The 13,852-nt window shown below is 38.7% G+C and overlaps 1 protein-coding gene across 11 annotated transcripts in view; it reads left to right on the top strand.

Moving 5' to 3' along the window:
- Nucleotides 1–13,852, top strand: part of gphnb (gephyrin b) — a 105,783-nt gene that overhangs the window by 60,246 nt on the left and 31,685 nt on the right. For 10 of the 11 annotated variants that reach the window (XM_046836019.1, XM_046836022.1, XM_046836024.1 and 7 more), the window contains exons 6-8: nucleotides 43–109; nucleotides 5,071–5,346; nucleotides 6,457–6,591. In XM_046836019.1, the coding sequence (XP_046691975.1) occupies nucleotides 43–109; nucleotides 5,071–5,346; nucleotides 6,457–6,591 (478 nt within the window). Of the gene's footprint in view, nucleotides 1–42; nucleotides 110–5,070; nucleotides 5,347–5,877; nucleotides 5,926–6,456; nucleotides 6,592–13,852 lie in introns of those variants that run through there. The other variant, XM_046836029.1, reaches the window with a different exon arrangement.

Here is a 13,852-nt window from a genome sequence, read left to right as displayed (position 1 = left end):
ATTTTGAGTGGCATTTTTACTTTCAAATCTTGTTTTTTGCAGACCGGTGTGTGGCATCCGTGGAAAAACACTTATCATCAACCTTCCTGGGAGTAAGAAAGGATCACAGGTAAGGGGTGTGTTTGTGTGTAAGTGTGAATCTCTGTGTGTGAGAGAATGTGGAAGTTGGGCTTCCTCTGCTTCTCAATCATCTTAACTGTCCTTTCTTTTCTCTATCTCTCTCTTTTTTTCTTGCCATCTTCTTCCCCATCTGTTTCAGCTTACAGATCAAGTTTCATCATTAATATAATCTTTTTTTCTTCATGAATCGGTTACAGTACCTCCACCCATCTGCTGCCATATTACCTTCAGTCCCTGGAGCAATTAAAGTTACAAGTGTAAGGACTATACACTCTGACTTTTTTTTAGACCCTACATGGGATGAAACCCAATGGAGTGTGAGAGATCAGGTTTGGCAGGACTTAATGACTTTTCCATGTTATTGATTTCACTGACTTCATTCTGCACCCTGATTGTCTAGGAATGCAGGATCTTCTCTTCTGGAACATTCTGGCATGCTGTGTGGGAATTTGTCTGAGTTTCCTGTTTGTCAACAATACACACAGGAAACAGAATCACTTGCATGTTTGTTTGTTTGTTTGTTTGTTTGTTTGTTTTAAATGTATGAGTCTAGGCAAGATCATTTACAGCTAAGTTGTTCTACACAACTAATTATTATTCAGAATTCTGCTACTTCACACAACCAATCAGTATTCAGGACAGCAACGTTCTACAACAACTAATCAGTATTCAATATATTACTCTCCTGCACAACCAGTCAGTATTCTGTATAGCATTGTCCTACACAACTACCTGGTGTTCTGTACACTATTATCCCACACCAGGAAAAGATGACCTTTTAATGCTCACAGTACAGGCACAGATATTTCTTTGCATGTTTTAGCTTTTTTAGTAAACCAGGCTTATGGATCAGTGTTAATAACCATAATATAGCAACCGAAAACAAAAAAAGGTTTAAGGTCCTTGTTTAATCCTGAACCCTAAAATGTACTATTGTAGTACATATTGTGTCTTATGTCCACATTAAGTGAACAGAGTAAAAAAATGTGAAAAATAGGGTGCGCAGTACGATACAGGAAAAAGTGCCTTAAAGGCAGGCTTTTCTCATGTGGGTTGGAGCAGGCAATCAGATATGTAACTCACATGGCGTGTTCAAACTGCACGACCAATCAGTATTCGGTATTGTTCTTTACAACCAATCAGTATTCAACATAGCACTGTCCTGCACTGTCCCTGTCTGTATGATCCTACTGAACCAATTGGTATGCAGTATAGTAATGTCCTGTACAGCCAATCAATATTTAATATAACATTGTCCTGCACCACCAATCAGTATTATGTATCAGAATATCCTAGCCAAGCAGAATTTAGTATAAAGCTCATCTGTACAAGCAGTTAGAATTCAATATTCAGTATTCTGCATATAATGTGGCTGAGAATTCAAGCATGAAACCAACCCACACAAAACTCCCTGCTCACTGTCGCCCTCCACAGGAAGATTGTAGCAGGTTTGCTGCTGGGAATTAAGAGTGGACAATCTCCACCTTTATATGGAAAATATAAAATAGACATAGCAGCTACGGATTTGTTCTGATGTGATTAATTTCTCATTGTGTGTGGTGTGTCATATAGTGTTGAAGAAATAAGCTCTGTGTGGGGCGTTTGACCCACAGATCTGAGCTTTTACCCCCTCTGATCTCTCTGATCCTCTCTGAAGCTGAGCTTTTCCATGCTATACCCAGCTGAGGATGGCAGCTTTGACTCCCGACCCCACATTATATCTCTCTCCCTCTCTCTCGTTCATACATGAAGTTGGCAAATAACACACATACATATACAACATTGTAAGATAACATATAAACTTGCCATACAAGAGATTATTGTGCCAAAATATAGCCTCGGGTCTCTATTCTAAAACTTCATGTCTTTGATAACTAATATAGCAAATCAATTTTCTATAGATTCAAATGTGTTTTTTTCATTTATTTATGAATTACACACTTTTTAACCATTTATAATTACATTACATTTATTGCTGTGGGATGACCATTAATAAATGATGTATGTTTAACCATTTATAGTTGCATTAAATGTTTTTTTAATATTACACTATATGAGTAGCAGTTATAGTTTTTTAAGTTAATAAGACAAAATAAGTTTGTCATGTTGTAGAGAAACCAGGGAGCACAAATTCCTCTGTCCTTAATGGCAGAAAACCCGTTAATTCTTGGACATACCTGATACCCCTTATAGAAATGAATAATTCTTTTGTACGAAACAAGTGCATTAATATAAAACTGTCAATGAAATTACAGCTGGCACTAAATTAATCAAAGCCTTTTGTCCATTCGGAGTGAGTCACTCAACAGCCTGGTGGTATACCAGCAATGAGATGGTAGTGTTGCTACTATTTCATTGAAGCAGCTCATAATTTAGTTAAGCTACTTGATCAACAGAACAGTGAAGTAGGGCTGATAAATGTCAAGTCTCATTTTCCTCGATGAGCACAAAATCCATAGTTAATCGATAAATTATATATGCTACATAGCATTTGGGTGGGAAACAAAACGATTTAGGCAAGTTCCTGACCAATGAGAGAATGAACTCCAGCTGCTCTTGATTTCTTATTATACGTTATTCATAGGTTCCATCAGTATGGATGCAGTTTATGTGTAAGATTTCAGTTTTTTTTTTATGTTTTGTACCTGACGGTGTAGATTTATTAAACTGCATTAAAATAAATTGTTTTATTGATGAAAGAAAATAAAGCAGAACTTCTGCTAATAACAGCTACTAATCAAAGATTCTTTAGTTCCCCATTCTGGAAGTTCGAGCTGCGTCGCAATGCTTTGGGAACGACTTGCGTTGTCCACACTCTAAATCATGAAATCTGGCCAATAGGCAAGTCGTGACGTCATCGGCCGGCGACGTCACGCAAACCAAGAACTACAAAATGGCTAAGCGATGGTAGCAACATTAGCGTCTGCTTGTTTAGGTAAGCGCTTTGTGAGTAAGATTCTGTCAGGCTGTGTGTAGGCCTTCACACAATGGGTACGTCCAGGCACTGCTAAGCCCAGAAAGAGATTGCTCTAGGCCCAAGAAGGAGCTGGGCGACTTAAGGGCTCGTCCTCTCTTCGAACAAACGGGCCGTGGTGTGTAAGTCCTGACGGCTTACATGAACGGTGCCCGTCCCTCCGCAGCACCACCAGGAGGCCAGGCCATTAGCTCTAAACACAAGATGTGCTTCAGGGCACGGCCTCCCTCCAGTGGGTGTCTCCCTCCACTTCAGCCCCGAAGGTCGCTGCGGATGGAGGAGACCCGCCACCTTTCAGGAGGCACCGACGGCTGCAGGGCACCTTCACAAAGTGCATGAATGCGGCGCTGACCCCACTGCGGTTTTGGGGCATTCACATTCTGAACTATATCGATGACTGGTTGATATTAGCTCGATCAGAGCTTCAGGCAGCCCAGCATCGAGATGTCGTTCTCACCTGCATAAAGGAGGGGGTTGTATGCCGCTAGGTGTTATCTGTTCACCACATGGTGTAAGCACCACCAGTTGGACCCAGTTAACTGCTTGGTTGGTTCAGTTCTGGAGTTTTTGCAGGAACAGTTTGCCACACGGTTGGCCCCTTCAACCCTGAAGGTTTACGTGTCTGCTATTGCGGCTTACATTACCCAACCTGAAGGGCAGTCGCTGGGTAGACACCCTCTTGTGACATGTTTCCTCCCGGAGGCTGAGGCCGGGGATGCGACCCAGAGTGCCTGTGTGGGACTTGGCCATTGTGCTGGCGGCTCTATCTAAACCCCCCTTCGAGCCCTTGGCCGAAGTGTACCTTAGGTACCTGTCTATAAAGACCGCTTTCCTCCTGACAATTTCCTCCCTGAAGAGGGTCAGGGACCTATAGGCTCCTTACGTGGCCCTGTCTCTCCTGGAGTTTGCCCCTGGCATGACCAGTGATTTCCTCTACCCAAAACCTGGGTACGTAACTAAGGTGCCTACGGCTCCCACACAACCTGTTGTGCTGCAGGCATTCTGCCCTCCTCCCTTCCTAGCCCCTGACCAGGAGAAGCAAAACCCCCAGAACTGGACACTTATCTTCACAGGATGAGTCCATCGGTGCAACTGTTTCTCTGCTATGGCCCTTACAGGAAAAGTTTTCCTGCAAATAAGCAGACTCTCAGTAGGTGGATTGTGGATGCGATCTCATCATCTTACGAGTCCTCTTGTTTCCCCGCCCCGTTCGGGGTCAAGGCTTGCTCCATTTGGATTGTTGCGGCCTCTACGGCCTGGTCCGCTGGAGTCCCACTTCAGAACATCTGCGACGCTGCGGGCTGGTCCACCCCGCTGATATTTATCAGGTTTTACGACCTCAACCTTAGAGCCACGCCGGGCTCCTCTGTCCTACATACTGGTTGTGAAGCTCTCACACACTAGGCAGGGTCTGGTCAGTGTGGCGTGATTGGACTCTCGTTCCCAAAGCGTTACGACGCAGCTCGAACCTCCCGAATGGGAAATGTCTCTAGGTTATGTATGTAACCCTAGTTCCCCGAGGGAACGAGATGCTGCGTTCCTGAGCCACACTTCCTGCATCCCTGTGGCGCTTACCTTCTCTTTGTCAGAAGCTAATGTTGCTACCATCGCTCAGCCATTTTGTAGCTCCTGGTTTGCGCGTTGTCGCCCGCCGATGACATCACGACTTGCCTATTGGCCGGATTTCACACGTGTTTCAAAGCGTGGACAACACGAGGCATTCCCAAAGCATTGCGACGCAGCGTCTCGTTCCCTCGGGGAACTAGGGTTACATACGTAACCTAGAGACATTTTTTAACTCACTTTTTATCACTGTTCAGAAAATAATTTAGCACGGCCAGCCAGAAATGTTGGGAAACCATACGTCAATCTTTTACTTCCCCTTTTCTACTATTTTCTACTACCTTTTCCTTTCCTCTAATCTTACTGGGTGTTCTAATCTTCAATATTTTTTTCTCCTACACTTTCCCCTACAGGAGTGTTTTCAGTTCATCCTTCCTGCTCTTCCTCACGCCATAGACCTGCTGCGTGAGGCTGTGGTCAAGGTGAAAGAAGCAGCTAATGAGTTGGAGGATCTGCCCTCACCCCCGCCCCCACTGTCCCCGCCTCCTTCCTCGAGCCCCGCCCACCGCCAGACTGAAGACAAAGGAGTGCAGTGTGAGGAGGAAGAGGAGGAGAAGAAGGACAGCGGCGTGGCCTCGGCTGAGGACAGCTCCTCCTCCCACATCACTGCCGCATCTATCGCTGCCAAGGTATATGGGCATAGTTAAAACAATAATATTGTTCATATCATCAGAACCATCTAACTAATATGATCATATCTACCATTTAATTCATTTCTTCACTCATGTGAGAAATACTCACTTTCTTTCTTTCTGAATTTTATTTTACACTGTATTAACATGCTCAATTATTAAAAATAGTATATAGCACTAAGATATAAAATAATCATATTTAGCAAAGAAATTTCATTATTTGCACTTGTTTTAGGCAGCCAAACATCAGATTAAGAAATGTACAACTTTTTATTAGAAGTGTGTTGTGTAACTGGCATAATATAAACCATTTTTTATTAATATTTATCGTATCTAGTTATTAATACCATTAATACCAAACAAATTTTTTTTTTATAAAATTCTTTGACCTCTGTTCCTTGCTTTATATGACCCCACTTGCTTGAACCATCTCATGAAATTAATTCATCCTCATTATGTATTACTGCATGTGTGTTATTTTTTCATTTGTGTGTGCGTGTATGTCTATGCCACTGTCGCTGTGAACAGACACATCCACGTCCTCATTTTACTGTCACGCCTTCCACAGATTGACAGGTATGCTCAGCCAATAAAAATTCATCCCACCTCTGTTCGGTATTGTTTCTAGTTTAAAATACTTGTGTGAGTGTGTTGGACATCGTAATTGTTTTTAATTACGGAAACTTAGACAAGACACACTGAAAACAAGAAGTCAAACTTGATTGCTCAGTTTTCTAGCAACTGTTGACTAATGTAAAATTACAACAAGCAAGCTAAAACTTGCGTAAAATGCACCTGCGAAGATAATATATTACCATATTCTCTGCCGGTTCCTATCGAATGAACACATGTTCTCGATATTGAGAAGGGTGTATATTGTTGGTCGTGAATGTATAGAGACTTTTTTTCAATGTCATCATATACATATACATATACATACATAAACATATATATCAGTATGTTTTCAATTGATTTTTTATAATTTTTTTTCCATTTGGGTTTTATAGTTTGCATAAATGAGATAATGAGATGAATAGAAAGTTAATTAATATGCAAATATATAAAAATAAATAAATAAATAAAACTCTGTGTGTACATGTGTGTTAGATTCCAGACTCTATCATCTCACGAGGTGTTCAGGTCCTCCCTCGAGATACGGCATCTCTTAGCACCACGCCATCTGAGTCTCCTCGAGCTCAAGCCACCTCTCGCCTCTCTACTGCCTCCTGCCCAACACCCAAGGTAAGAGCCATGACTGACATTTACTTGCCACTTCCTGTCCACACTCGCTTTCTGCTTTCTGTTCTCATCACATCCTGTCCACTTGCTGTCTGCTTTGCAGCTACTAGCAACTGCTCACACACCCTGCTCACACACCCGGCTTACACACTTTACTTCATGAAATTGTGTGTATATATGTATATAAGAGCAACCAAGGTTGAGAGCAGTTCAGACTTTTCTCCACATTTTACTGGATACAAAACAGTAAATTTTGACAATTTACATAAAGATGTCAAGGGTGTCAGACTTTACCAATCCCATATAGAGTGAAATTGAGTACACTAAGCACTTATTTTACTATGTTATTTTACACTAATCTGAGAATCTCAGAAGCAGGGAAATGGAGGGCGTGGACAAGAGGACAAGTCCTTTCTGAAAACTAAAAGGAGGAAATAATGATTAAAAACTCTCAAATGTTATTATTCATTATTATTCACATCCCTGTTAATGTTCTGTGTCAGTATCGACCACTTAAATGGCTTAATTGTTTTTTGCACATTCTGTACAAAATCTTCAGATTTCTGCCTTTGTAACCAGCACGTGTAAATGCGGAACATAATATTGAAAATAAAAATGTCAAATATAAAATATAAAAATGGCAAATATATAGTATCCTTGTCAATCAACCAATATGAAAAATATCATACAATAATGCTGAAGAGATTTGTTCCTTTAAAAATGATCATATAATGATAGAAACAGTGATTTCACACTGCCATCAGGGAGCTCATTCACTACAATTGCCAAAAATAGTGTCTCACACCATTCTTTTAGCAAAAATTATTTCCTTAAAACTGCTGCTTTTGTTTGCAATAAATCACCAACAACTGAAATTATATGAAAGCACATAAAGATATTGTGCATTATAATAATAATGTATAATTAAGTGTGAACAACATAATATGGAGGTGGTGAGACAATAATACACACTACTGCAACTTGAGAAATATTGTACACATATGAATTTAATATTAAACAGTGAATAAAAACCTATTGAGTCACATTATTGACTGTTTCTAAACTTGAGGAGGGGGTCTATGTGCAAATTGTAGGCATTATTGCAAACAAGGAATTCAAAGAACTTTAGCTTTGTTTGAGGAAACTCTGAACTATACATTACACCAATAGGGGGTGCAGAAGTGATATTTCTTGTCTTTTTTGCCAAAAAAAAAAACCTTAGGCATGTTTTATGTATTGTTTTGTATATGCCAGACTAAAAGCAACGTGTGTTAAAGAGTTATTTCATTTTACTCTATATACGGTTTTCTATCCAATTTTTGCTGTTGAATTATTTGTTAGTGAGTAAGGACAGCGGTCTTAAATGTAATATGACGTGCTCATCAGTCCCATGACCACAGACAGCTTAGGACAAAGTTCTGGTAGTGTCAAAAAATCCCAGAATAAGGCCGCTGCATCTAAAAGTCATCATTAGCAGAATGGCGAATCATGGCACTGCCAAGCTGCAACACACTTTTTTGCATTTATTTCCTGTCACCATTTTCTTCCTAATTTGTTGGTAGCCAACAAGCCAGCCCTCTGCCAGCAAATGACAGCTACCAGCTGGGGAGGGTGAAGGTTCAAGGCATAAGGAACACGTGTTTCCTCCAAGGCACGTGAAGCCAGACAACCACATCTGTGTGAGTCGGTGTTTAAAGACCACTCAGAAAAAGTCTGCCCTCTTTCACATACACAAGCTCAAAGACACCAATGATTGGCCAGTGTTGCTGTAATTGACAGGGGAGAAAGAGTATACCTTCCCTAGCACCATATGAGCATGTTCAGATTTGCTCTCTTTGACTTTGGGCACAGACATTTGATTGATCATCAGGATTCCATTTCCAAATCCCCAAATAAACGGAAAACATTTTTATGTTGTGCCACTTGGGAGCACTGTTTCATCTCTGAGCAAAGCCATTAACCTTCATCTGCCTATTATTTGCTTTGGGTAAAAGCTTCTGTCAAATGATTGAAAGGATTTCATAAAAGGAAGAATAGCTACAAATATACAAGGGGCAACGAGGAAAGGTTAATGTTAATTAACATCTTTAAGCTTACTTGTTTGTTAGAGAATCTACATCATATCTGTCATGAAGACTATATAATGACACAGTTCTATCTTAATCATCCTATGCATAAGTGTGATTAAGTCCAATATTAAAAAACACTGTTTATGACCTGCTTGTGTATTTCTATAATGTTCAGCATTGTTTTACATTTTAGAGTTGGACACGTGGATTTTGTGATGAGTACAGTCTATTACAGAGCACAGATATGAGATTGTGTGTGTTTTCACGGAGCAGTTACCAACCTGTGTGTTATGTCTGCGAGGACTGATGTAGCGTGGGTTGCCAGGAAGAGTCATGCAGAGCTGCATGACATTCATCATTTCAGCATTCAGCAAAATTGCAGTGACATTTCAGCGACTTAAGCCTGAATGATGGTTATTTATTTCTTTTTTTAATAAATATTAGTAGTTTTTTGGTGTAATTAAATCTACATTTAAATCCTGAATGGAACAGACACAAATTCTAAAATCTGCATAAAAATAGTGAAAGCATTAAAGAGTTAACTTTTATACATAGTTATTATTTCTTTAAAGTTACATTTATTGTCCATTTATTGTCCATTATGAATTATCATTATGACTTCTAAATAGTGGCTTGGTTCAACTGTAAGAAATGTAATATTGTAAATATACATAAATATGAGTGTAAATGTATAGGCATATATGCATATATATGAATATACCAAAACTATAAATAACTAATAACTTCTAATGATCCATTTTAGGACTAGTCATATTATCAGACACACTGTGAATATATTATTTAAAAAAATGGTGAGTTCTAAAAATATTTTAAATATAAAAAAGGACAAGTCGATAGTGCGTCTATGGCTACACATAAAAAACTATATTCATAATAAGTGCTTTTTTCTGTTGATAATGTGTTGATTATTATCATTAATGTATAAGTTTAAAACATTGTCTTTCATTATTCAATTGTATCATGCATTTTATCCCTGCCATATACTAAAAGTTCAGTAGACAGGTTCCTGCAGTAGAAATATGTCTGTAGATACGAATGTGCCTTCTTCTTTCACTTATGATATTTTTCTATCTATTCATTTTTCACACAATCAATTCCTATCTTTCACATCTTCTCTATAGCCATATTGCTGCAGATATATTTCTTACACCCCATACTGGAAGAAACAGTTTGGGTTTTTGTTTTATGTTTGAATTGCTGAAAGAATCATTCTTTTTCCTTATTTTTGTCGCAGTGTGCTGTGTTAAAAAACATGGCTTGTAAAAAAAATCTTCAAAAGGAAAATGCTTCATCCTTAAATAAAATCGTTTGATGTGAGTCAAATCACCAGGATTTCTGACACATTAAAGTACTTAGTGAAAACGTGTATGATTTTAATTGATTAATTACATAGAATGATAATGAATAAAAGAAATAAGCAGTGTTTATCTAAAAGTCTGAAATCATAAGTCAATTGCACTTTAAATCTTAATTTTCTTTTTTTTTTTTTAAAGAAAACATGACTGCACAAAAAATAAAGAATAAATTATTTTTTCCTTTGTTCAAAAGGTGACTTTTTTTTTCAGTGTGTAATGTAGTGCATCATACTCCCATTAACAGGATAAGCAATGTCTCTTATTTTGGATGTTGTATCTGCTTGTGCCCTTCATATGTACCTTTTCATTGACAGTGTCATATTTCTGTATTTACTATTGACCTTAAACGGCATCATTGTGCTTCAGTGTAATTACAATCCAGAAATAACCTCAGCATGACATATTGCGGTTATATCAAACGCTTAGACAGCAGTGCTGGAAATCCAGCAAGATAATGGGCTTAAAACTAAGGAATATTGTGTAACCCGATCCATGACTCTGTTTTACACAAACTTCACCTTTTATGTGTATCGATCTGTGGATTTGTCTGCTGTCTGAATTGCAACGACACAATTTTGGTTTTACATTAATAGGCAAAATGTTTGTGTACACCGGACTATCACACACACACACACACACACACACACACACACACACACACACACACACACACACATATTAATGAGGTCAGGTACAGATTGGGTGAGGAGGTCTGGTGTACTGACATTTTTTAGGTTTGTCCCAGAGGTATTGAGATGAGATCATTGCTCTGTGTGTCATCTTGTACAGTTGTGTGATTACAAATTTGTGGCAACAGTATAAGGAAGAATCCCATTTGAGTGTGATGGTCAGGTGTTTAATTTTGTACAGATAGTGTTTGATATACATTATACAGAAAGAGCGAGAGAAACAGACTGTAGGGGTGTGTGTGTGTGTGTGTGTGTGTGTGTGTGTGTGTGTGTGTGTGTGTGTGTGTAAAGATGTAGTTTTTCCTTTACAGTGCTCTATCATTAATAGAAAAGGAATTCTTAACTTCAGTGCAGAGAATACACACACACACACACACACACACACACACACACACACACACACACACACACACATATATACACAAACACACACAGAGTGAGAGAAATAGAGACTCTGACTTTATAAAGAGAAACCGTCCTGGTGTCACTGTTTATTGTAATTTTTCTATTTGTTGAATTATTTGTCTTACATCTGTTACAGTATGGTTTTTGATAAAACAGAGGACACTATGAAACTGATGTCTTATAAAAAAAAATTTTGTGTGGATTTTTGTAAATCCATGGCCGACTTTACATTTAATTCTCATATGACCATTAATCTACACAAATTTTAATTAAAAAAGCTGTTTTGTGAAGAGCAGAGAAAGTCTATATTTCCACACTTGAGTTAAGCATGGGACTATTTCATCATCCACAAGAATCACAAGCTTCTTACCTACCTGTAACTGTTTTTTACAGACTGTGCATTTTTTGATGAATGGCGGATTAGCAAATGTATAAGGTTCTGTTTTTCTATTCATCTTTGGCTTATATAAGAATACATCTATTCACCCATCAATCTAGCCAAATATCCACCTTTCCAGGCATTAGTTCTTCAAGCCACCCCTCCATTTATTCTTTTGTCTACTCAATCATCTGTCCAGCCATCTATTTTTATGTCCATTCTTAGTCCATCATTCCATTCCTCTTATCATCCATCTCCAAAGTCCTAAAACTATGCCAGTATTCAGATTCTGTCTTGGCAGTGCACAAAGATGAATATGTGTGTGTGTGTGTGTGTGTGTGTGTGTGTGTGTGTGTGTGTGTGTGTGTGTCTATGAAGTGCTAGCAGGCATGCAGTCACAACTCTAATGTGTACTTTCTCAGGGAGCTGTGTGGTTGAGTAAGCAGTGTGTGTGTGTGTGTGTGTGTGTGTGTGTGTGTGTGTGTGTGTACTCTTATTGTTTTAATGTACATTCCACCTCTCCCTTTCCCTTCCACTCTCTAACTGCATTGTATTTCTTACTATCATTTATTTGCTCACTCGCCTGGATGGAGTGTGACGGAGTAAGAGGGAGAAATAGATGGAAGCACAAGAATGGATGAAGATTAAAGAGAGAGGGAGGGGGAGAGGAGGAAGGGAGACTCCCTCTCTCTCTTCCCTCCTCCCTCTTTCTCTGCCTCTGTCCAATGTTTATCCATTCTTGTGCTCCTACTCTCCTCCTCTCTCCTCCCTCAGCTCTCTCCTCCTCTCGCACACTCTATCAGATTGTCCAAAACACCGAGTGTATGTGTGTGACTGAGCTCATTCTGCGTGTGTAGAAGATGGTAAGTTCATTAGTTTTCCCCGCACTGGGATTGTTTTTGTGTGTGTTTGGTGTTTTTTCTTCTATTAAAATCTGCAATATATTAGTTGTCTTTTCCTTCTATACGCGTGCATGCCTGTATGCTATTTTCTGTGCGCACGCGTGAGTGCGTGTGTGTATGCGCAGGCATGTCATGCTGCCACTTGGTTTCTGCAGAGGGTGGATAGGGTGTTATGTAAAGGCAGATTATAGCATTTCTATTTTTTCCTCATTCTTTTTCTCTCTATATGTGATTTTCTCAGATTCATGTCCTTATGCATTCTTCCAGAAGGAACCCTAGCTGATTTTTTTGTATTATGTGGTGCTTTTTTTGTTCAGTGTCTCTAAAGTAATCCTCAACTTGAAAATTATACTTAATGTTTAACTCCAGACAGAGCACAAAGAAGTACGAATTCAGCCAATCTGATTATGTACAAATCTGCAGTGTTGCACCTCAACAGCCTCAATTGCAGTTAAATGTAAAAATGTGCATTCTTTTGATTTCCAGGTACTGACTAAAAGAATGGATCTCAATTCAACAATTTCTCTAAAGTGTTGTATGTCTTCATAAACATACAGTACAATATACATTTCTGTGGCAAAAATCATAACACAGATTACAACCCAAATGGAAAACGTAGTTATAAGCCTTTTTTTAATCATAATCATATCATTCTTAACTATCTGACAATTTTATCTTGTGACTTCAGGTGCACATATTTTTGCACTCAGCATTAATACAATAATAATAATAATAATATTACAATTTAATAATTGAATTATTCAAAACCTGATAACTAAAATGCTTTGGCAGTTCTTATAAAATTAGAACGCCTTAATGTGATTGGTCAGACGGAAATTTCATCAGTTTAACGCTTCTCGTTTACACCAAATGTATTCGAACACTACTGTATAAGGACTTCCACTAGATGAGGCTCTACATCAGGGATACTGAACATAAATTTATGAAGCGCTTTCACCATTTTATGAAAGTCCTCCATTGCAATTTCTCATTAACACTTTTAATTATTGCCAGAGCTTGAAACAAAAAAACACAGTTCTCTGTTCATTTTTAATATCCTGATTCATGCTCTTTTTTTTTTTTTTAAACCAATCAGCTTTCTGCAATAAACTACACTCAAGAGTTCTGTACACAGTCTGAGCAGTAGTTCTGCTACAGTCATTTTTCACATGCTCAAGTTTTGGCCCATTGCAATACTTTGCTGGGTCCTGTATCATTAAGCTATGAGTTGCTGAAGTTTGATAAGCATTTCCAGAGAAAATCTCTGCAGCAATTTCTTTGAAACTTTCAAGGTAATGTGAGTGTGGCCTGAGCTGTTTCAAATATCTGGGAGTGACATTTGGTGCAGTAAATGAGTGATCAGTGTTTCATTTTAGTGGAAGAAGATAGCAAATTTTTGAGATGGTTCCAGCTGAACAGCTTGTGTGTGATTGCTTGAGACAGC

Source organism: Silurus meridionalis, chromosome 23 (genome assembly GCF_014805685.1).
Source record: "Silurus meridionalis isolate SWU-2019-XX chromosome 23, ASM1480568v1, whole genome shotgun sequence".
In the NCBI taxonomy this organism is placed as follows: domain Eukaryota; kingdom Metazoa; phylum Chordata; class Actinopteri; order Siluriformes; family Siluridae; genus Silurus; species Silurus meridionalis.
This window is presented reverse-complemented; position numbering and strand designations above follow the sequence as displayed.